The 25,848-nt window shown below is 35.2% G+C and overlaps 1 protein-coding gene across 2 annotated transcripts; it reads right to left on the minus strand.

Annotated features, from left to right (window-relative positions):
- Window positions 1-19: 19 nt before the first annotated feature.
- LOC124401131 (junctional adhesion molecule-like) lies at window positions 20-18,691 on the minus strand. 2 transcript variants are annotated; one of them, XM_046873130.1, is made up of 8 exons: window positions 18,618-18,691; window positions 6,519-6,821; window positions 3,831-4,142; window positions 3,615-3,722; window positions 3,123-3,263; window positions 2,970-3,041; window positions 2,656-2,723; window positions 20-2,535 (listed from the first exon to the last, which is right to left on the minus strand). In XM_046873130.1, exons 1-8 carry the CDS (start codon window positions 18,664-18,666, stop codon window positions 2,422-2,424), a joined length of 1,167 nt encoding a protein of 388 aa, XP_046729086.1. In that variant the 5' UTR covers window positions 18,667-18,691; the 3' UTR covers window positions 20-2,421. The 2 variants fall into 2 exon arrangements, with proteins under 2 accessions (XP_046729086.1, XP_046729087.1); XM_046873131.1 differs by lacking the exon at window positions 18,618-18,691 and adding an exon at window positions 8,719-8,784.
- Between the last annotated feature and the right edge of the window lie 7,157 nt (window positions 18,692-25,848).

The raw sequence follows: 25,848 nt of genomic DNA on the forward strand, positions 1-25,848 counted from the left end.
GTACGTTGCTATGAAGAAATCCAAAATGAAAAAAAAAATGCTGCATATGGAATTATGTAATTAAAAACGTTTTAAATTACCCAGAAATGTTTTATATTTTGAATCTTCAAAGTAATCACATTTTGATTTGAAAGCTTTACACATTCTTGGCATTCTCTCGGTCACCTGGAATGGTTTTCCAACACTCTTAAGAAGTTCCCACAGGTGTTAAGTGCTTGTTGGCTGCTTTTCCTTCACTCCTCAGTCCAACTCATTCCCAAACAATTTGAACTGGTTTTAGAATTTTGATTGGGTGATTACAGAGACCAGGTCATATGATGCAGCATTTAATCAGTATGCATAAAGTAAATAAATAGCTTTTATGCTGTATAACCTAGAGGTGTGTTTGGAAACCTTTGCTTGTTGAAAAAAATAAATGATGACCCCACTAAGTGCAAACCAGATGTGACGACTTGTCGTTGTATTAACAGTGTCTTCACTATTAATGTACAATGTTGAAAATAATAAACATAAAAAAATGAAGGAGAAGGTGTGTCCAAACAACTTTTTCAGTATATTGAAATGAAACACATTTCTGTTGCTGGAGATATCAGACAGCCTTGTTTAATACATCTCCCGACCTGGAAATCATGCGAGGTTCCTTGTAGTAAACAAAATTAACCTTCTAAAACATTTGTAACCATAAACTAATGCTTAATTTGATCAAAACTATAAAGCCATTACTATCATTTATAGCACTATAAAAAAAAAATTAAAAACGTACTATACACACAGTATCATCTTCATATGTTTGTCTCATGAAGCCTGATTCCTCTTTTACTGATAAATGCTTGGCCCTGGCTTGTATTATATAGATGCATTTATTTACAGCAAGTAAAAAAAATGTAACCAGGTGAATTGCTAGAGAAGTTGTCAAACATTTACCACAAGGTAACAGCTGTTCCCTGTGGCATTTTCGTCTTTCCAAAAAGGGAGGACTTGGGATTCTTGTGAAGACAAAATAACCATTCATCTACACACCGTGTACACCGACCGGTTCCTATTTAAATGATATTATCTAAAGTAATAATGGCAGGGGCACATTTATCATCTAAGGGCTTTCCCCAGAGTGGGAGACACATCAACCCTCACACAAGTGTGCAAATTGACAAGTCGAAGCAAGATATCTGTGCTTCCACTTGGGTCCTGGGCAGGTGTGTCCATAAATCAAAGAAATGGCGGCATGCTTGATACCCCAGGTTTCTGGTGGTTGGCTGGTGGGCTACTGTTTTAGGTTTGTGCATAATTATTCTGATGTTACTAATTACTGACTGACTGGCTAAAAGAGAAGCACACGATTGGTCCAATGGTTTGAGTCATGCTAACAGGTTTTCACTCAGGGAGAAGTTGTACTCTGTGGTGGGCCACATTTCTCTCCACTTTCATTTTACAGATGGCCGCTATGTAGAAGGGGCTGGGGGCTGTATCCCAAGTGGGGAGCACCCCATGATGTACATTAGCTGTAAGTTTGTTTGGTGGAAAGTAACAAATTACATTTACTCACGTTATTGTAATTAAATAGTATTTTTTTTGTGTACTTCTACTTTGTAAAGTAGTTGATAAAATCTGTAATTTTCCTTGTACTTAAGTATTTTTCATTTAAAATATCGTACTTAACTACAATTTAAATTATATCCGTTACTAGATAAAAAAAACTAAAAACTAACCCTAAGCCTGAATCTGCAGTAGGGATTGCTATGGAAGTTCAAAGATGCGATGCATTGAATTTTTTTTCTTTTTCGTTTTCTAATGATCACGACTTAATTTCCTCATGATTTCGATATAAACCGCACCGAGGCTCCACCACAAGCCCACACCCACTGCCACGAACGTAATGGTTATTACCCATTATGCTGCTTCTAGAACATCTTATGCCGAATACACCAAAATGAAGTACTGATCATGAGAAAACAACTTTAGTTATGTTAAGATCACAAGAAAATTAAGTCGTGATCACGGGAAAACAAGAAACACTGGAGGGAATAAGAAGACTTTTTTGTGCCTAACATACTGTGAGTTTTCAGCATTATTTTATATACAGACGGTCCCCACTTTACAAAATTTTGCAGATACGAACAAACCTGTCCTCGGAGTCGAGAAAAATCGAAACGGAGGAGAGTCACCGCTAGCTAGTCGTCGACCGTAACGAGTCTACATGATCTCTGGACTCGGGAGAATACATTTTAAGCAATTTTTTTTATTTTAATAATATTTTTAATTTCGATTTGTTTTAGTATATTTTATTGTTTATTTGATAGTATTTATAGCTCTTACATCATTAGGAGATATGCGTAGTCATTAACGAACAGTAACAACTTACAAACTAATTTGTTCGGAACATAACTTGTTCGTAACTTGGGGAGCGTCTGTATTCATTGTTGATTAGTTTGTTATAATGCGAGCGTATTCAGTTTCGTCTCCATCGATGATCTGGACCCGTGCTGCTCCAGCTGTGTTTACATGGGATACAGTAGAGTAAGTGACATCAGGCACATTCTGAGGAAAAATCAGAACATGAAAATTATTCATAACAAAATATAAATTCTGTGTCTTTTACTGTTGACTCACTCACGAAGATAAAAATGCAGCTGAACCCAAGCCTGCATGTGCACTAACCTGATCTTTCTGATTTCCTTTACGATCCAGACATCCTTCAGTAATCATGTTCTCTCCACTTCTTCCTGCTAAAGAAAAAACACTCAGAAATCACACCTCTTGTAGGAGAAACAGAATTTCACTATGTGAAGTAATCAGGTAAAGTGTGGAAGCTGCTGTTCTTCTTCAACTCTCATACATTTAACTTCATTTAGCAGTGAAAACATCTTACTGTATTACACTGACTTATTTAGTCACTGACCAACCAGCCCTGATCTAATTCCAAAAAGAACACAAAAACCTTCACAATAACATTGTGTGTGTGTTTTTTTTACCTCTGTGTCTCCAACAAATAAACACCACTACACCGGGTATCACCAACAGTAAAACTGCCACAATGCCAAAAACTGTAATAAAACACAACAAAAATATGTTATAATGTAAAAATACAGTTTGATTTGTTCATTGTTGATGAAATGTTTTGGCACCTAGAAGGAGGCTGCTGGACTGGTTAACTTGTTCTGGTGTTGTTGAGGATGATGCAGGAGACTTTGTTGTTGTACTCTGAGGATGTACTGATGTACGTGTTGTGTCTGTTGTCCTTGATGTGGTTGAAGTTGGTTGTTTTCCTACAGAAAAGAATGACAAAACATGATTAAGATTCAGATTAGTTGACTCATGTCTCATTATGTTTATGTTAAACCTTTGAAACCCTACAATGTGTGTGTGTGTGTGTGTGTGTGTGTGTGTGTGTGTGTGTTGTGCTTTTGCTTCCCCCAAAATAAATGTCACTACACATAAGTAACACACAGCAGAAACAAAACTATAGGAATGCACATAACTGTTTAATGTACATAATATAATGTAAATCTTATTATAGAGATTCGTTTTTCATTTGTGATAGAAAAATTAAAATGATGTCAGCTAGAGGGAAACTGAGTGTTTTTGTTGAGTGTTTGTTCTTTTTCTGTATTTATTACCTTGTGTTGTTGAGGATGAAGGTGGTGAGGTTGTTGTTTTACTCTGAGGCTGTTCTGATGGAGGTGTTTTGTCTGTTTTTCTCGATTGTGTTGAAGTTTCTCTTCTTCCTAATGAACAGAATCACAAAACGTATTAAAACTAATGATTGTTTCTATCACTGTTAGTAATATGACACATGACACTGGAGTAAAACATGCTCATAGTCATTAATGTACCTTTAAAAGACAGTCTCAGATTTCTGTGATCAGCCTGTGCAGAACATGTGTAGGTTCCCTGGTCCTCTTCAGTCAGGTCTGATATGAGTAGAGAGAGGTTTCCTGGAGGGTTTTTACTGACCAGTTTCACTCTGTTACTGTGATTTCCAGTCTGTTTAGAGTAAATTTCCTGAAAGTGATTGTTTTTATTAAACTTCCATGTTACCCTCTTCGGGTCGTCCTGTAGGTCAGTGCAGACGCAGGGCAGAACTACAGACTCTCCTATGAACCCAGTCACCTCCTCTACCCCTGTCTTCTTCACCAGCTCACAGCCTGTACACAGAACATTTACAGGTAATAATAGAAATACTGCAATTATTAATATTCCCTGTTTGTAAATCACAACATTTTCTGCTGCAAACCAGAAGAGATTTTTAAATGATGTGACAATCAGCTGTTTAAATTCTCTACATCAGGGGTGTCAAACTCTGGCTCGCGGTGTAATTATATTTGGCCAGCGAGATCATTTCAAATGTGTATTAGAGCTGCCCGCCAGTATATAACGCGTACACCGCTAATACTACAAATCCCAGAATGCTTTGTTAGTGCGCGGGCGCGTCAGTCGAGACCGCTGAAAAACTCCGCGCTGAAAAACTCTGCGTACTCAGCGCTGAATTTACCCGGTGTTTTACCGACTTTGAAGCCCAGAAATGCAGATTTGATCTGCTCAGTAATTCGTTTGTGTTTGACGTGGAAAGCGCACCAACCAACCTCCAAATGGAGCTGATTGAACTCCAGTGTAGAGACACGCTCAAGTTAAAGTACGACTCTGTGTGTGCTGCATAGTTTCCATGATTCTCCCCGACACACTGCACCAACTCCGTGCCCAAGCTGCTCAAATCCTCTCTATGTTCAGCAGCACATATCTGTGTGTGTAACTGTTCTCTTTAATGAAGATGAACAAAACACAACTCAGGAGTCTCACTGATGAACATCTTCACTCAGTCCTGAGGATCTCCTCAGCTCAGAGCCTAAACCCAGACATTGATGCACATTGGCTTGAACCAATGTGCATCAGAGTAAATCAGTGTAAAAACTGAGCTTGAATGAATGATGTCTTTATGCACTTTTTCTACTTTAAGGCATGGACTGGTAATTGAAAGGTTTTTTTTAATTGAAGGAAATTATTATTATTTTTGGTTTTGTTTTTGGCCTATGAAAAAAGATTTACATTAAAAAGGAATTAGAAAGGCTACAGATAGATAGATAGAGAGAGAGATAGATAGAGAGAGAGAGAGAGAGAGAGAGAGAGAGAGAGAGAGAGAGACATAATAAGAAACGAATACCACTGATGTGTGTTTTATTTCAAATTTAATTTCTCATGTGTTTATAGTATTAAACTTTGGTTGTTCGAGATTCAATGTTTATGCAAAACTAAAGTTTGTTTCCATATGAAAAGGTTCAACATTACAGATCTGGAGAGACGGAAAACATGCACAATTGCAGTCAATTTTTCAATAAATATTGAGTTTGGCCCGCGACTTCGTCCCAGTTTTTAATTTTGGCCGACTGTTAATTTGAGTTTGACACCCCTGCTGTACATGAATCCAATATCAGGACTCTGATACCCAACACTGAACTTATACTGGGTTCTTTATATTTAAATAACTGCTAAATCTACAATAATCTTTAACATCAGTTTGTACAGTTATTAATAATAATAATCCCATATAATATACTTCACCTTACATAAAAACACTATATTAGTTATTATGATAAGAGTTTTGACATGTACTTTATCATATAAATAAAAGTTACAACTGACATGAAGACATTGTTTTCTAAATGTATGATTTTTTTTACCACCAAAGTTATGTACTTAAATGAAAGGTTGGATTTTTCTCTTTTTTTGCATTTGGGTTCTATGTTGTTTTAAAAAAAAGGAGAATTTTTAGAAGTCCACGACCACATCTTAAACAGGGGTGCCAATAATTGTGGAGGGCACTGTAAATAAACATTTATAAAGACATGTACTTCCAGAAGTGTCAGCTGCTGTACAGACTGTGTTTCTCAGTGTGAATGTTAAGTTATAACACCTCGTCTAGTGACAGATTTCTGTAGACATTAAATGGTGTTATGACGTTTTCCAGGTCGACTTTCTTTAGATCATTATGTAAAGTGTGTTATGTAGATTTTCTCTGACTGTAAATTACAGTGAGTTTGGGGTTTAATGTTTCATGTCACATTAACATATAATTCTGATGTATCAGATATTTACATAAACTTTAACTTTTATAAATTTACATTCAAATTCACACAGTGACAGTGACATCAACTGAAGCCTTTATTAATGTTTATGTAGGTTTATGTCTGTTATAATGAATGGATTATACAGGTGTCATGGAGCTCTATAAACACTACAGTGTTACCAAAATAAATCATAGATTAGACTGAGAAATCTGTCACATCCAATCTGATAGCAGTCCACAGTTTCGGGTCAGTCTGATTTTCAGTATTAATCAGTATTTATTGTCATTTATAACTTGATATTGATGTGTCACAATATGACTCCTAAATTTAAATTCCCATTTAGTTATGATAAATGGAGAAAAATATTTTATTACATCTGTAACTATAATTAATTTGAAGGATCATCAAGTCTGCTTTCACAATAAATATAAACTTTTATTGTGTATTTAAATGTTTTACCTTTAACATAAAGACTGAAGTCTCTGTGTTCCTTCTCAGTGCTGCACCTGTAGACTCCCTGATCTTCTTCTCTCAGGTCAGATATGAGTAGTGACAGATTAGCAGGAGAAATGTTATTAAACAGCTGATATCTGCCACGGTAGTGTTCATCATTTAACACTTCAGTCAGACGTCCTGTTCTGAAGGTCTCCCAGGTGAGTTTCTGAGGTTTGGAGAGCAGGTCAGAGCAGGAGCAGGGTAACAGCACTGAACCACCTTTGTGTTGTGTGATTTCTGTGTTATATTCACCAGAAAGAGCACAGCCTACAGAAACACACACACAAAACATCACAATCTACTGAATACAATATGCAGTACAATATTATAAAATGTTTTTTAAAGACAACATACAAAAAAATGGAAGAAGAAATAAAACAATTTCTGCACATTTAAATCTCAGATCTCGTTTCTCAGTCCAGTTTCTACAGTAACTACTGTGTGTGTTACACTTTCCTGTGCTCATGTGTGTATTTTTTCTTTTAAATCCCAGAGTGAAATGTACACATAGGCAGCTCTGGTTAGACACCATGTTACAACTCCATGTGAAAATAAAGAGCACTTGGAGAAAGTAAAACTACACAATGTGCAGATTTCTTTCACCTGTTTCCAGTTAGTTTTCTACAGTTACTTAAACACATTTCTCAACACTATGATCACTTTTTCAAAACTCTTCACAGTTTTCTTTCCCAGTGTGCAGCTCAGTACAGCAGTTAATCTCACATCTATAATGTACTATAACAATCAACCTTCACCTCCAAACCAACTCCTTCTACCAGAACACTAGTAAAGACTCTCTCAACAACATATACTGTACCTGGAGGAAAAAGCAGATAGGAGAATATGTTGTAGCTGAAATAAATGAAGTTCCAGGTGTGTGTAGTTTAATGGGTTTGTTTTAATCTCTATTTCTTTTTCTTTACATCACAGAAGCGCTTATTCACAGCACAAACACACTGCATACTTTTACTCACTTCCATAAACTTAACATTTGTAATGTATTTTTTCCCTATACATTAGAAACATTCACATTTCATAAACTGTTATTATAAAACCCACATTTAGACACACACACACACACACACACACACACACACACACACACACACACACACACACATACAATTTAGCCAAGTCAGTCCACTTACTAACATGTTTTCTTAATTAATTGTGCCACATTGACTTTAATTAATTTACTTTGAAATTAGATTTTTCTCTTTTTCAATTAAAACATGCAAGAATAAAGAGGTTATAAACTGTAACTTATGCATGACGTCAGAAGTGAAGATGGTGGTCAGTGACTGAGAGGCAGCAGAAAGAGGTGTGAAATTCACACGCATCTATTGACAGCTAAGACCAGAATAAAGAAGTGACATACTGTGTATTTACAGGAAAATGTATCTAAACCAGTCCACTTACTGTTTGCTCAATTAAATGTACCAGTTTGGTTTAAAATTAATTTACTTTGAAATGAGATTTTCCTTAAAAAATCTATAAAAAATCTATAAATGTGAATACAGTATTAAAACATGCAAGAAGCCAGTGGTTATAATCTGTAACTTATGCATGACATAGGAAGTAAAGATGATGGTCAGTGACTCAGAGGCAGCAGAAAGAGGTGTGAAATTCACACTCATCTATTGACAGCTGAGACCAGAATAAAGAAGTGACAGACTAATTATATAGATATCATTCAGTAAATGTGTAAAAACACATACACTGTAAATAATCTCACTGTAGAATCCTCCTAATTCATTATCCCACCTCTCTTCATCAGTACATTTTACACTGAAGTTAATCAGGAAGAAAAAATCCACATGATCAAAACTGAACAGGTCTCAAAAAGGACTTTATAACACAAGGCATGATGAGTAGATTTACATTGTGTATAAAGATTACTGCTGTTCTTTGGACAATTTAACTGTAAGTACGCAGCTATTAATATTATAACACTGTAGTAATTAAAGTTGTTGTTAATAAAAACTGTAAATCAAAAACATTTGACAGTGTTTGGTGGTTGTTCAGGAACAGGGCTGAACTACGGCCTACTGTAAACCCAATCTGTACAGAAAATACATTAAATAAACACAAAGCAGCTGAACTAAGAACTGTATAATATTCTCTCTCATTTCTGTAATAGAAAATAGAAAATATCTTCACTCACCTGCAGCCACGTGAAACACAACAGACAAAAGATACAAGCACTTCATCATTACTGATTCTCCTGCACACACACACACACACTTACACACACACACACCCCAACTGTGAAACTGTCACAAACCACAACAACCAATACATCGTTTCTCGCTTCTGAAAATCTCCTGCATCACTCATTCCATGACTCAGTTTACATATTATATAGAGCTGATATTTATTCATGTGTTTTTATTATCTGTAATTTGTAGGGGTTTTTTTTCAATGTAATAATTGATCATTGATCAGGTGACAAACTTAAGATGAATGTCCCATGTGTGAGCTGAACTGCAATCAGAGACAAGAAATGAGTGGTGAGTATGATTCGTTATTAAATTCAAAAGAAATTAAAAAAAGTTTTATAGTATTTAATGTCTACAATTAGTAGAGTTTTAAGAACTTAAATATAAACATTGTAAAAAAAACATACAAAACATTTATTTCATATTGAGTGACCAAATGGCGACACCACGTGGAATAAAGCTGCTACTACATCTCAAGCGCCTTACAGTTATCTTATTTATAACATCTGAGAAGTTAATAGGTGCTCAAGAGCCATGTTCAAGGGCCCAGGGTCAGTAGTTTGGTGGTGCTGGGATATTAAATACAAAGCTACCACTTCTATATATTTGTCTGGATTACAGCATTTATATATTCATGTATTTTTCTTCGTAGGAAATTGGGCTAGATCTATCCCACTAGTCATTCGTCAATGTGTATTGCAATTTCCCAGTTCACCACTAGGTGTAAGAATATTTTTAATGAGATTAATGGGAGGCTGAACAATCTAGAAAGGCGGCACATCAGTGGAAAACTGGCCTGCATCTGCTAAATAAACAAAAGTGAAAAACATAAATCACTCCACACTGGTAGATTCAACACATTTTAACCTGTGTGTTGCGAATGAGCACATAGAGAATATTAACATTTAGCCGGCTCCAAAACACATCCAGCAAAGAAACAGGCCATTTTTGTACATGTCCACCCTCCTCACACATAATGCAGGATTCTGGTATTATTTTTTATATTACAAATACTGACAGTTCATCAATTTGTGACTTTATTGAATGGTCTCATCATACACAAGCACAGGAAGATATCTGGGTGATTTTAGACAACATCCAGACAATGTCATTAAAATACCATGAAAATATTGTCTGGATGTTGTCTAAAATCACCCAGACAATATTTTCATGGTATTTTAATGACATTGTGAAACACTTAAAGCACAAATCAACTTATAAAATTACTTTATCCCTCTCTCACAAGAAGATACTACAGTATATAGTAGGGGTGTAACGGTACACGTATTTGTATCGAAGTTGTCGATACTTACTCTGGTCACCCCATAATTTAAATTTCGCTTAAATCTTGCTAAGATGAATTCTTCACCATTAAAGTACTCAAAATTGCTCCTCATTTTACGAGAACTTTCAATTATAAACTTTTATCACGCCACTCATATATAAAAAAGAAAGACACGTGCTAGACTTTGGGTCTCTTTCAGCTATTCAATGTTTATCTCCAGCGAACCACTCGTACAGCCATCGAGAGCGCCGCACAATTATGTGTTAACCAATCACAGCGCAAAGGGCGGGATTATGCCAATGTGGATGGGAGTAAAAAAAAAAAGAACCGGTTTCTTTATCAAAATTGTGATTAAACAACTCTGATATCACGTGTCATACAAGAAGGTGTAAGATTGGCGAGTTTGTGACAGGAGCGTACAATTGTTTTTTTTAGATTTATGATAATATATTTCCAAATGACAGCATATTTTTACAAGCAAAAAGATGAAATATAAATGAAATTCAAATACTACTACTGCTACTATTACTACTAATGATAAACAGATACAACAGCAACTGTATAAAAATGGATAAAAAATTTTCAACATCAATAAATTCATTAATAATAATAATAATAATAAAAAACAAATACAATAGCAACTGTATTAAATAGAAGAAAGAGAACAAAAACAATAAGATTTTTTTTCAACATTGAAAATTAATACTGAAGAAATCCAAAAAAAATATGCATATGAAATTATGCAGTAAATAAAAACATGTTAAATGACCCAGAAAATGTTCCTTCAAAGTAACTACCTTTTGCTGTGAAAGATTTACACACTTGGCATTTTCTTAGTCACCTGGAATGCTTTTCCAACACTCTTAAGAAGTTTCCAGAGGTGTTAAGTGCTTGTTGGCTGCTTTTCCTTCACTCCTCCGTCCAACTAGATTTAGATCAGATTTAGATCTGATTTAGATCAGGTGATTATAAAGGCCAGGTCATATGATGCAGCACTCAATCACTGTCTTTTGAATAAATAACCTAAAACAAATGATGGTTCCACTAAATGCAAACCAGATGCAATGACTTGTCATTGCAAATTGCTGTGCTAAACCAATGAAGGAAAACGTGTGTCCAAACAACTTTTTAATTATATTTTGATGATCTACCAATATGGAAATGATGCGAGGGTCCTTGTGGTAAACAAAACCAATTGTAACCATAAACTAATTCATCATTTAATAAACATCATAAATTCATCACTATAATTTATAAACCTATAAAAAAACTCCCATACTATACACATAGTATAGTATCGTCATTATCGTCATATTTTTGTATCACAAAGCCTGATTCTGCTTTTACAGATAAATGCTTGGTCCTGGCTTGTTTGATATCAATGCAGTTATTTACAAAATAAAAAACCTGCTGTGTATGTAAAAAGCAATTTCACAGCTACTTGTGGCTTCTTCTGGATTGAACTCTGAGGCCATCTAGTGGTGAGCAGTAATTATTACAGTAATACATTTGAAGCTGTTGATTTCCACATGAACAGCTTAAAGATCCATGAAGTTACTGAACAGCATAAGAACTACGAGAATGGATTTGGACTGTAGGTAATAAAAAGAGCCTCCCACAATGGCTTAGGACTGCAATTTGCATGAACATTTCTGCATTTAACTGCCCATCAATACAGTACACCTCAACAATGATGAAAGTTTATAACCACTATGAGACACTTCATTAGTATAATTGCCGTAATTGCATGACTTTGGCCACGTTGGCATGGGAAAATGGCTACTTCCTGTTTCTCACAGCATTAGTAAATACGTGTGGTGTAATACACAGAACAAACTGTATACTGAGTAAGAACACTATCACACAAACCCCAACAAATTATTTCACACACATACAGTGAAGACAGCATTTACAAGACAACGAATGTAATGGTTATTACCCATGATGCTGCTTCTAGAACATGCTCTTATGCAGAATACACCAAAATGAAGTACTGAACACGAGGAAACAAGAAACACTGGAGGAAATAAGTAGACTTTTTTGAGCATTAACATACTATACGCTTTCTGCATTATTCTATATATTCACTGTGGATTAGTTTGTTATAATGCGGGCGTATTCTGTTTCTTCTCCATCGATGATCTGGACCCGTGCTGCTCCAGCTGTGTTTACATGGGATACAGTAGAGTAAGTAACATCAGGCACAGTCTGAGGAAAAACAGAACAATTCTGTGTCTTTTACTGTTGACTCTGTGATGCCCCATGATGATAAAAATTGAACCCAAGCCTGCATGTGCACTAACCTGATCCTTCTGCTTTCCTTTATGATCTGGATGTCCTTCAGTAATCATGTTCTCTCCACTTCTTCTTTCTAAAGAGAAAACACTTACTGACTGTATTACTGACTGACTTATTCAGTCATTGATTAACCTGCCCTGATCTAATTCCAAAAAGAACACACATAAACCTCCACAATAACATTGTGTGTGTGTGTGTGTGTGTGTGTGTGTGTGTGTGTGTGTTATGTACCTCATCTCCAACAAATAAATGCCACTACACCGGGTATCACGAACAGTAAAACTGGCACAATGCCAAAAACTGTAATAAAACATAACAAAAATGTGTTATTAATGTAATAATACAGTTTTACTTTTAATTGCTGATGAAAAGTTTTGGCACCTAGAAGGTGGCTGCTGTGCTGGTTAGGTTGAGAATTTGTTGTGTTTCTATGAAGCTGTTCTGATGTACTTGTTGTGTCTGTTGTACTCAATGTGGTTGAAGTTTTTGTCTTCCTACAGAAAAGAATGACAAAACCTGTTTAAGATTCAGATTAGTTGACTCATGTCTCATTATGTTCATGAAAATCGCTTGAGAAACCTTTAAAACACTATGCTTGGTGTGTGTGTGTGTGTGTGTGTGTGTGTGTGTGTGTGTGTGTGTATGTGTGTGTGTGTGTTATGTACCTCTACATCTCCAACAAATAAATGCCACTACACCGGATATCACGAACAGTAAAACTGGCACAGTGCCAAAAACTGTCATAAAACATAACAAAAATGTGTTATTAATGTAATAATACAGTTTTACTTTTAATTGCTGATGAAAAGTTTTGGCACCTAGAAGGTGGCTGCTGTGCTGGTTAGGTTGAGAATTTGTTGTGTTTCTATGAAGCTGTTCTGATGTACTTGTTGTGTCTGTTGTACTCAATGTGGTTGAAGTTTTTTGTCTTCCTACAGAAAAGAATGACAAAACCTGTTTAAGATTCAGATTAGTTGACTCATGTCTCATTATGTTCATGAAAATCGCTTGAGAAACCTTTAAAACACTATGCTTGGTGTGTGTGTGTGTGTGTGTGTGTGTGTGTGTGTGTGTGTGTGTGTGTTATGTACCTCATCTCCAACAAATAAATGCCACTACACATAAGTAACACACAGCAGAAACAAAACCATATGAATGCACAAAACTGTTTAATAAACACATAATATTATGTAAATCTTATAATAGATATTAGTATTTCATTTGTCAGAGGGAAACTGAGTGTTTGTGTTGAGTGTTTGTTCTTTTTCTGTATTTTTACTTTGTGTTGTTGAGGATGATGTAGGTGGTGAGGTTGTTGTTTTACTCTGAGGATGTTCTGATGGAGGTGTTTTGTCTGTTTTTCTCGATTGTGTTGAAGTTTCTCTTCTTCCTACTGAACAGAATCACAAAACGTATTAAAACTAATGATTGTTTCTATCACTGTTAGTAATATGACACATGACACTGGAGTAAAACATGCTCACAGTCATTAATGACAAAAATGTACCTTTAACAGACAGTCTCAGATCTCTGTGATCAGCCTGTGCAGAACATCTGTAGTTTCCCTGGTCCTCTTCAGTCAGGTCTGATATGAGTAGAGAGAGGTTTCCTGGAGGGTTTTTACTGACCAGTTTCACTCTGTTACTGTGATTTCCAGTCTGTTTAGAGTAAATTTCCTGAAAGTGATTGTTTTTATTAAACTTCCATGTTACCCTCTTTGGGTCGTCCTGTAGGTCAGTGCAGACGCAGGGCAGAACTACAGACTCTCCTATGAACCCAGTCACCTCCTCTACCCCTGTCTTCTTCACCAGCTCACAGCCTGTAAACAGAACATTTACAGGTAATAATAGAAATACTGCAATTATTAATATTCCTGTTTGTAAATCACAACATTTTCTGCTGCAAACCAGAAGAGATTTTTAAATGATGTGACAATCAGCTGTTTAAATTCTCTACATGAATCCAATATCAGGACTCTGATACCCAACACTGAATATTTAAATAACTGCTAAATCTACAATAATCTTTAACATCAGTTTTTACAGTTATTAATAATAATAATCCCATATAAGATAATTCACATAAAAACACTATATTAGTTATTATGATAGTGTTTTATCATATGAATAAAAGTGACAACTGAAAATAATCTAAATAAACATTTATAAAGACATGTACTTCCAGAAGTGTCAACTGATGTACAGACTGTGTTTCTCAGTGTGAATGTTAAGTTATAACACCTCGTCTAGTGACAGATTTCTGTAGACATTAAATGGTGTTATGACGTTTTCCAGGTCGACTTTCTTTAGATCATTATGTAAAGTGTGTTATGTAGATTTTCTCTGACTGTAAATTACAGTGAGTTTGGGGTTTAATGTTTTGTCACATTAACATATAATTCTGATGTATCAGATGTTTATGTAAATATCTGTTATAATAAAGGGATTATACAGGTGTCATGGAGCTCTATAAACACTACAGTGTTACCAAAATAAATCATAGATTAGACTGAGAAATCTGTCACATCCAATCTGATAGCAGTCCACAGTTTCATGTCAGAAACTCATGGGAGAGATTGTGGGATACGAGTGCAAGGACAGATTATTCTGTCAGAGTGTGTGGGTGAGTAGGTGAGGAAGGACCCAAATGCAGGATGTGACAGTGTAACGAGAAAACAGGATTTAATAAAAAGTAACCAGAGCAATGGGGCAAAAACAAAAACAAAATCCAATGCACAGTCCAGGGTCAAAACACAGGCAAACAATCCAAAAACCAGCAAACAGAACTATGAAGGGCAGAGCAGAAACACAAACAAACAAAAACACAACAACAAACAAACAAACACAACAGAAAATCATGAGATCAGTGGAGCTAAAGACTAGTTTTGCCTTAAATAAAAACGCAAGATGAGACTGAAGTGCGCGCTGTAAGTGCGCTGTGAAAGATCCTGACATTTCAGTCTGATTTTCATAATCAGTATTTCTTGTCATTTATAACTTGATATTGATGTGTCACAACATGAATCCTAAATTTAAATTCCCTTTAGTTATGATAAATGGAGTAAATATTTATTACATTTGTAACTATAATTAATTTGAAGGATCATCAAGTCTGCTTTCACAATAAATATCAACTTTTATTGTGTATTTAAATGTTTTACCTTTAACATAAAGAAATATGTCTCTGTGTTCCTTCTCAGTGCTGCACCTGTAGACTCCCTGATCTTCTTCTCTCAGGTCAGATATGAGTAGTGACAGATTAGCAGGAGAAATGTTATTAAACAGCTGATATCTGCCACGGTAGTGTTCATCATTTAACACTTCAGTCAGACGTCCTGTTCTGAAGGTCTCCCAGGTGAGTTTCTGAGGTTTGGAGAGCAGGTCAGAGCAGGAGCAGGGTAACAGCACTGAACCACCTTTGTGTTGTGTGATTTCTGTGTTATTTTCACCAGAAAGAGCACAGCCTACAGAAACAAACACACAAAACATCACAATCTACTGAATACAATATGCAGTACAATATTATACAATGCTTTTAAAGACAACATACAAAAAGAATTGGAAGAAAAAAGAAAACAATTTCTGTACATTTAAATCTCAGATCTCGTTTCTCAGTCCAGTTCCTACAGTAACTACTGTGTGTGTTACACTTTCCTGTGCTCATGTGTATTTTCTTTTAAATCCCAGAGTGAAATGTACACATAGGCAGCTCTGGTTAGACACCATGTTACAACTCTAAATGAGAAACATTTGACAGTGTTTGGTGGTTGTTCAGGAACAGGGCTGAACTACGGCCTACTGTAAACCCAATCTGTACAGAAAATACATTAAATAAACACAAAGCAGCTGAACTAAGAACTGTATAATATTCTCTCTCCTTTCTGTAATAGAAAATAGAAAATATCTTCACTCACCTGCAGCCATGAAACACAACAGAAAAGATACAAGCACTTCATCATTACTGATTCTCCTGCACACACACACACACACACACACACACACATCTAATTTATCTAAGCCAGTCCACCAACTTAATTAATTTAATTGCTCAATTAAATGTACACAGATATTAATATTATAACACTGTAGTAATTAAAGTTGTTGTTAATGAAACTCTAAATGAGAAACATTTGACAGTGTTTGGTGGTTGTTCAGGAACAGGGCTGAACTACGGCCTACTGTAAACCCAATCTGTACAGAAAATACATTAAATAAACACAAAGCAGCTGAACTAAGAACTGTATAATATTTTCTCCTTTCTGTAATAGAAAATAGAAAATATCTTCACTCACCTGCAGCCATGAAACACAACAGAAAAGATACAAGCACTTCATCATTACTGATTCTCCTGCACACACACACACACACACACACACACACACACACACACACACACACACACACACACACACACACACACACACACACACACACACACACACACATCTAATTTATCTAAGCCAGTCCACCAACTTAATTAATTTAATTGCTCAATTAAATGTACACAGATATTAATATTATAACACTGTAGTAATTAAAGTTGTTGTTAATGAAACTCTAAATGAGAAACATTTGACAGTGTTTGGTGGTTGTTCAGGAACAGGGCTGAACTACGGCCTACTGTAAACCCAATCTGTACAGAAAATACATTAAATAAACACAAAGCAGCTGAACTAAGAACTGTATAATATTTTCTCCTTTCTGTAATAGAAAATAGAAAATATCTTCACTCACCTGCAGCCATGAAACACAACAGAAAAGATACAAGCACTTCATCATTACTGATTCTCCTGCACACACACACACACACACACACACACACACACACACACACACACACACACACACACACACACACACACACACACACATCTAATTTATCTAAGCCAGTCCACCAACTTAATTAATTTAATTGCTCAATTAAATGTACACAGATATTAATATTATAACACTGTAGTAATTAAAGTTGTTGTTAATGAAACTCTAAATGAGAAACATTTGACAGTGTTTGGTGGTTGTTCAGGAACAGGGCTGAACTACGGCCTACTGTAAACCCAATCTGTACAGAAAATACATTAAATAAACACAAAGCAGCTGAACTAAGAACTGTATAATATTCTCTCTCCTTTCTGTAATAGAAAATAGAAAATATCTTCACTCACCTGCAGCCATGAAACACAACAGAAAAGATACAAGCACTTCATCATTACTGATTCTCCTGCACACACACACACACACACACACACACACACACACACACACACACACACATCTAATTTATTTAAGCCAATCCACTAACTCAATTCATTTAATTGCTCAATTAAATGTACCACATTTGTTTTAATTAATTTACTTTAATATTTGATTTTTTTTCTTTTTCAACATTATCCAAAAATGTGAATACAGTATTAAAACCTGCATGAAACCAGTGAAAATAAACATGTCGTAGGAAGTGATGATGGTCAGTAACAGGGTGGCAGCAGAAAGAGGTGTGAAATTCACACACATCTATTTACAGCTGAGACCCGAATAAAGAAGTGACACATTAATTAGAGGAAAATAATTTTTCTATTAGAAATTATGTGAATTATTAAAGATAAATTCAATAAGACAGAGATTGTGAAAATAATTATTTAGTAATTGTGAAAACAAATACATTATATTTATTATAGGGATGTAAAATAATCTCACTGTAGAATCCTCCTTATTCACTGATCTACCACCTAGATGTAAACCTTACAGCTGTTGCTCAATTAAATGAGACATAAAGTGTTCAAGATAGTATGCACATTCAGAAATGTCATAATATGGTATTAATGAATGTGGCATTAATTTGATTAATCAGGTAGGACACCAGTAGAGACCTCGGTGTTAAAAGGGACTATTTTGGTTTTGAACTTGTACTAATTGGATTTAAAAACAGTGTGTAAATGTGAAAAACAAGCTGTATATACACAATTTGAGTGATGAGTAGATGTACCATGTGTACAAAAATAACTGTTGTTCTTTGGACAATTTAACTGTTAGTACACAGATATTAATATTATTACACTGTAGTAATTAAAGTTGTTGTAATGAAACTCTAAATGAGAAACATTTGACAGTGTTTTGGTGGTTGTTCAGGAACAGGGATGAAGTACGGCCTACTGTAAACCCAATCTGTACAGAAAATACATTAAATAAACACAAAGCAGCTGAACTAAGAACTGTATAATATTTTCTCTCCTTCCTGTAATAGAAAATAGAAAATATCTTCACTCACCTGCAGCTACATGAAACACAACAGATATAAGATACAAGCACTTCATCATTACTGCTTCTTTTGCACACACTCACACACACCAGTCTCTCACAATGAAACTGTCACACTGAATGAGTTTCTCTCTTATACTCTTTGGTTTTCAGGAAACCTCAACAACCACTACATCGTTTCTCACTTCTGAAAATATCTTGCATCACTAATTCCATTACTCAGTTTACATTTCATATAGAGCTGATATTTATTCATGTGTTTTTTATATCAGCTTTTCTTTTCTATGTAATAATTGATGGGGTTACAAACTTAAGATAAATGTTCCATGTGTGAGCTGAAGTGCAATCAAAGACAAGAAATTAGTTGTATGATTCATTATAAAATAATAAAAAATGTGAACTGCATTTAATGTCTTCAGTTAGTAGAGTTTAAATAACCTAAATCGTAAAACTGTAAAACAAACAAACAAAAAAGTCCTTAATCAGACTTAATTTTATATCGAGTGACCAAATTGTGCAAAAAGCGACATCTGGTGAAATAAAGCTGCTACTACACCTGGCCTACAAATACTCATTTGTAAGAGGTTTTTGTGACTTTTGGCAGACACCCTCATCCCAAGCACCTTACAGTTATCTTATTTGTAACATCTGAGCAGTTGTTGGTTACTCAAGAGCCATGTTCAAGGGCCCAGGATTAGTAGCTTAGTGGTGTTGGGATACTAAGATACCACTTCTATATATGTGTCTGGATTTCAGCACAATGAAGAAAAAATACATTTACTGCTTCATTTACAGGTACAGGACAGTGAAATATTCTCCTTGGTAGGAAATTGGGCTAGATCTATCTCACTAGTCATTCGTCAATATGTGTTGCAATGTTCCCAGTTGACCACTAGGTGCAAGAAAGATACTCTCCCACTGACCTGTTTATTAACAACATAGTGCTGAACCTGACATTATACAGTACACACTGACATTATGACTGGAACAGGTACATTATACAGTGATGCATTTATTGATTCACACTATATAAACAGATGCAAGTAAAATGACATACAGTTGAACACTTTGTGACTTTATTGAATGGTCTCAGCATTAACATGCACAGGAGGTATCTGGGTAATTTTAACACCTCTAAACAATATTCTCATGGTATTTTGAAGACATTGTGAAACACTTAAAAGTAACTGCATGACTGTGTCCAGGGCAGAATGGGGACTGATGGGAGACTGTTTACTTCTTCTTTCTCACAGCATCAGTTAACCCACATTGTGGCATGTAGTGAGATCACTGTGTAATACTCTACACTCAGCAAACACACTGTCATACACCACTTACAGTTTCTTTTATTTATAGTTGGTTATATACGTTTTTCAACATCAAGTTACAAGTTTTAAATATTTTCTCTTTATGAACATGTAGCTCAGTACAGCAGCAAACATCATTTCCATCGTTTTATGATATCATATTGAATATTTCCTCATAAATGTTCAATATGATATCATCTGATAAAATATGAAATCAAAAGAATATATATTTACTATACATACTGCACATATACACACATGTCCATGTAAGATATCGATCACATTGAAGAAAAAAAACTGCAAAAAGTTTAAAATTAACATTTATATTTCAGGTATTTGGCAGATTCTCTTATCCAGAGTGTTTTACAGAAGTGCTGTGAAGTCTCTCAAAAACACATCCTCATGTTAGTTTACTAGAACAGGGACTAAAGGTACCATCAGTCTAAACACTGAAAGTCACAAACAAGAACATGTATAACAGTCTTCTTACACAAAACACCATGATGCTTCTGGAATATTAATTTCTTACCCTGATATTAGATCATTACAAATAAGATATAAAATGAGACTAATATAATAAATAAGATATAAAAATGAAACTGTACATCAGGAAGTTATTAATGATGAACAGAGAAAGTGAATGCAGAACAATACACTCAGCTAATATAAGTAACAGTAACACAATGATCTGGAAACTCTGTCTCTTAAACCCAATCAAATCACATCCATGCATGTGTGTTAATGTGATTTTTAACAGCAATATAAAAAAATCAATATAGTAAATCCTGTACTTGGTCATGGTGTGTATTTAATACAGAAAGTCCGTGGAAAAACAGAACAAAATAATGATTATTATAACACACAATCAGTGACTGTGACTGTTAGTGTTGATGACACAAATCTCTAAATTTGAATTTCTTTACACCATGTGTTTTTCTGATAGAAGCAGCAGAAGATCATTTCCTATAAATCAGTGTTCAATGAAAGCATGTGTGGTTCATGTGTGTTACCTGCAGTGTATCACAAACACAACAGAAGATCTAAAAATAGAAACAAATCTGTTAGAACTGTTATTGTACATGTGCTAACCTGATCCTCCTGCTTTCCCTCACAGTCCTGATGTCCTCCAGCAACCACGTTCTCTCCACATCTTCCTCCTAAAGAGAAAAGATCTCAGAAATCACACCTCTAGTGGTTTGTAAGTGGTTTCTCCAGTAAGATGTGGAGGCCTGCAGTGCTGTTTAAACTCACATACAATAACAGAGTGAAACAAAACAAAACTAATATCAATGTTTAAAGATTTTTACTGGTTATAAGTGAATCTGAACCCAAAGGAGAATTTCAACAAAATGATAAACAAAACATTTAGTTTTCTTTCAGCATGAATTGACAGATGTGGTGAAGATCATGTAAACTCATGTACATGTAAATTCATCAGTTCATCTCCAAATGCTTTCATTCTAAATTGTGGTCCCAACATTTTATGTAAAATTATAAAGGGTTTAATTTGTGTCCTTAACTAATAAATAAATAATACACTGAGTGTCAGCAACAGCAAAACCACAGGACGGAAGAAACCTGTGTAATTAAACATCCAGAATGTGAGTCAATCTTAAAATAATGTGTATAATATTGTGTTTTTTACTTGAAATGAAAATGGACAGTTATATCAGATAGTGGGAGTCTGAGTGTTTGTTTTATGTTTTAACTTGTGTTGTTGAGGATGATGCAGGTGGAGAGGTTGTTGTTTTACTCTGAGGCTGTTCTGATGGAGGTGTTTTGTCTGTTTTCTTCGATTGTGTTGAAGTTTCTCTTCTTCCTACTGAACAGAATCACAAAACGTATTAAAACTAATGATTGTTTCTATCACTGTTAGTAATATGACACATGACACTGGAGTAAAACATGCTCACAGTCATTAATGACAAAAATGTACCTTTAACAGACAGTCTCAGATCTCTGTGATCAGCCTGTGCAGAACATCTGTAGGTTCCCTGGTCCTCTTCAGTCAGGTCTGATATGAGTAGAGAGAGGTTTCCTGGAGGGTTTTTACTGACCAGTTTCACTCTGTTACTGTGATGTCCAGTCTGTTTAGAGTAAATTTCCTGAAAGTGATTGTTTTATTAAACTCCATGTTACTCTCGGGTCGTCTGTAGGTCAGTGCAGACGCAGGGCAGAACTACAGACTCTCCTATGAACCCAGTCACCTTCTCTACCCTGTCTTCTTCACCAGCTCACAGCCTGTAAACAGAACATTTACAGGTAATAATAGAAATACTGCAATTATTAATATTCCCTGTTTGTAAATCACAACATTTTCTGCTGCAAACCAGAAGAGATTTTTAAATGATGTGACAATCAGCTGTTTAAATTCTCTACATGAATCCAATATCAGGACTCTGATACCCAACACTGAACTTATACTGGATTCTTTATATTTAAATAACTGCTAAATCTACAATAATCTTTAACATCAGTTTGTACAGTTATTAATAATAATAATAATAATAATAATAATAATAATAATAATCCCATATAAGATGTACAGACTGTGTTTCTCAGTGTGAATGTTAAGTTATAACACCTCGTCTAGTGCAGATTTCTGTAGACATTAAATGGTGTTATGACGTTTTCCAGGTCGACTTTCTTTAGATCATTATGTAAAGTGTGTTATGTAGATTTTCTCTGACTGTAAATTACAGTGAGTTTGGGGTTTAATGTTTTATGTCACATTAACATATAATTCTGATGTATCAATTATTTACATAAACTTTAACTTTTATAGATTTACATTCAAATTCACAAAACAATGTGACAGTGACATCGACTGAAGCCTTTATTAATGTTTATGTAGGTTTATCTCTGTTATAATGAAGGGATTATACAGGTGTCATGGAGCTCTATAAACACTACAGTGTTACCAAAATAAATCATAGATTAGACTGAGAAATCTGTCACATCCAATCTGATAGCAGTCCACAGTTTCAGGTCAGTCTGATTTTCATAATCAGTATTTATTGTCATTTATAACTTGATATTGATGTGTTACAATATGACTCCTAAATTTAAATTTCCCTTTAGTTATGATAAATGGAGTAAATATTTTATTACATTTGTGACTATAATTCTTTTGAAGGATCATCAAGTCTGCTTTCACAATAAATATAAACTTTTATTGTGTAGTTAAATGTTTTACCTTTAACATAAAGACTGAAGTCTCTGTGTTCCTTCTCAGTACTGAATACAATATGCTGTACAATATTATCAAATGTTTTTTTAAAGACAACATACAAAAAAAGTTTGGAAGAAAAAAGAAAATTTCTGTACATTTAAATCTCAGATCTCGTTTCTCAGCCCAGTTCCTACAGTAACTACTGTGTGTGTTACACTTTCCTGTGCTCATGTGTGTATTTTTCTTTTAAATCCCAGAGTGAAATGTACACATAGGCAGCTCTGGTTAGACACCATGTTACAACTCCATGTGAAAATAAAGAGCACTTGGAGAAAGTAAAACTACACAATGTGCAGATTTCTTTCACCTGTTTCCAGTTAGTTTTCTACAGTTACTTAAACACATTTCTCATCACTATGATCACTTTTTCAAAACTCTTCACAGTTTTCTTTCCCAGTGTGCAGCTCAGTACAGCAGTTAATCTCACATCCATAATGTACTATAACTATCAACCTTCACCTCCAAACCAACTCCTTCTACCAGAACACTAGTAAAGACTCTCTCAACAACATATACTGTACCTGGAGGAAAGCAGATAGGAGAATGTAGCCGAAAATAAATGAAGTTCCAGGTGTGTGTAGTTTAATGGGTTTGTTTTAATCTCTATTTCTTTTTTCTTTACATCACAGAATCGCTTATTCACAGCACAAACACACTGCATACTTTTACTCACTTTCAAAAACCTAACATTTGTTCCAGCGCCCCCTACTGTTAGATCGCTAGAATAACATGCCTTCTTAAACATTAATCACAACAGACAAAAAGTTTTATGGATTCGCACCAACACTGCTTTAAATCAGATTTTATACATTAAATCCATCATGAATTTAGAACTAACTAACATGACATGTTATTTAAAGACCCATATATAGCAGACACACACTCACACACTGGCAGACAACCTCACCTGGTCACTTAACACCAGCTCCATCACCAAGAAAGCCCAGCAGCGTCTCTACTTTCTGAGAAGGCTGAGGAAAACCCACCTCCCTCCCCCCATCCTGTCCATGTTCTACAGAGGGACCATTGAGAGCATCCTGAGCAGCTGCATCACTGCCTGGTTTGGGAACTACACCGTCTCGGACCGCAAGTCCCTACAGAGGATAGTGAGGACAGCTGAGAAGATCATCGGAATCTCTCTCCCCTCTATCATGGACATTTACACTACACGCTGCATCCGCAAAGCACACAGCATTGTGGACGATCACACACACCCCTCACACACACTTTTTACACTCCTACCATCACTAAAACGGTTCCAAAGCATTCGGGCCGCCACAACAAGACTGTGCAACAGTTTCTTTCCACAAGCCATTAGGTTTCTTAATGCACAGAAATGAAACGGAACTCTCACACACACACACACACACACACACACTCTCAAATGTGTGTAACAAACTGTAAAAATTTTTCCTGGACTTAACACTTAACACACACTCATCACTCATCTCAATCCATTCCACCACCATTCATTTATTTATTTATTATTCTCAACTGTATCATACTCTCAACTGCTGTTTTTTGCATTTTTATCAGTATCATTGTATTATACTGTTTACATGCTGTTTTTTGCACCTTCGACTGCTGCTGTATTATTTTGCACTACATTGTACTGATTATACTCACTTCTGGGATATAGGTTTTATTTTGTATAGTTTTTTACAGTTTTCTTGTACAGTACTGTATAATCAAGTATACAGTAGGTTTACTGGTCGGCGCTATATAGGGTTTTATGTCTTGTCTTGTGTCGTCTGTCTGCACTGTCTGTCTGCACTGTTTGCACCAGGTTGCACTCGATGCACTTTATGTAGCTTGTGTTGTAGCTCTATGTTGTTTTGTTTGTTGTTGTTTGTAGTGTAGCACCAGGGTTCTGGAGAAACGTTGTCTCATTTTTACTGTGTACTGTGTACCACCGTGTATAGTAGAAATGACAATAAAAGCCTCTTGACTTGACTTGACACACACACACGCACACACGCACACACAATTATCGAATTTATCTAAGCCAGTCCACTTAATTAATTTAATTGCTCAATTAAATATACCACATTTGTTTTAATTAATTGACTTTAATATTTTTTCTTTTTCAAAATGATCCAAAAATGTGAATACAGTATTAAAACCTGCATGAAACCAGTGAAAAAAAACATGACGTAGGAAGTGATGGTCAGTGACTGAGAGGCAGCAGAAAGAGGTGTGAAATTCACACACATCTATTTACAGCTGAGACCCGAATAAAGAAGTGACTCACTAATTAGAGGAAAATAACTTTTCTATTAGAATCTATGTGAATTATTAAAGATAAATTTAATAAGACAGACATTGTGAAAGATATAATTCAGTAAATGTGTAAAAACATACACTATATTTATTATAGGGGTGTAAAATTATCTCACTGTAGAATCCTCCTTATTCACTGATCTTCCACCTCCCTGGAGATGATGTATGTGGGTGGTGTAGCTGTGGCTGCAGTTAAATGAGACTTTTAAATGTGTTCAATGGGGTAATGCTTTAGTAATGTCATTTATTCCGAAACCTGGCTGCTACGTTATATGTTTCAGAATGATATTAATGGTTGCAATAGCCGTGGCATCATAATGATGGCATTAAGAGGTTGTTTGAATGAGACACCAGTAGAGGCCTAGGTCTTAAAAGGAACTACTTTGGTTTTGAACGTGTACTAATTGGATTTAAAAACAGTG

Source organism: Silurus meridionalis, chromosome 18 (assembly GCF_014805685.1).
Source record: "Silurus meridionalis isolate SWU-2019-XX chromosome 18, ASM1480568v1, whole genome shotgun sequence".
NCBI classification, from domain to species: domain Eukaryota; kingdom Metazoa; phylum Chordata; class Actinopteri; order Siluriformes; family Siluridae; genus Silurus; species Silurus meridionalis.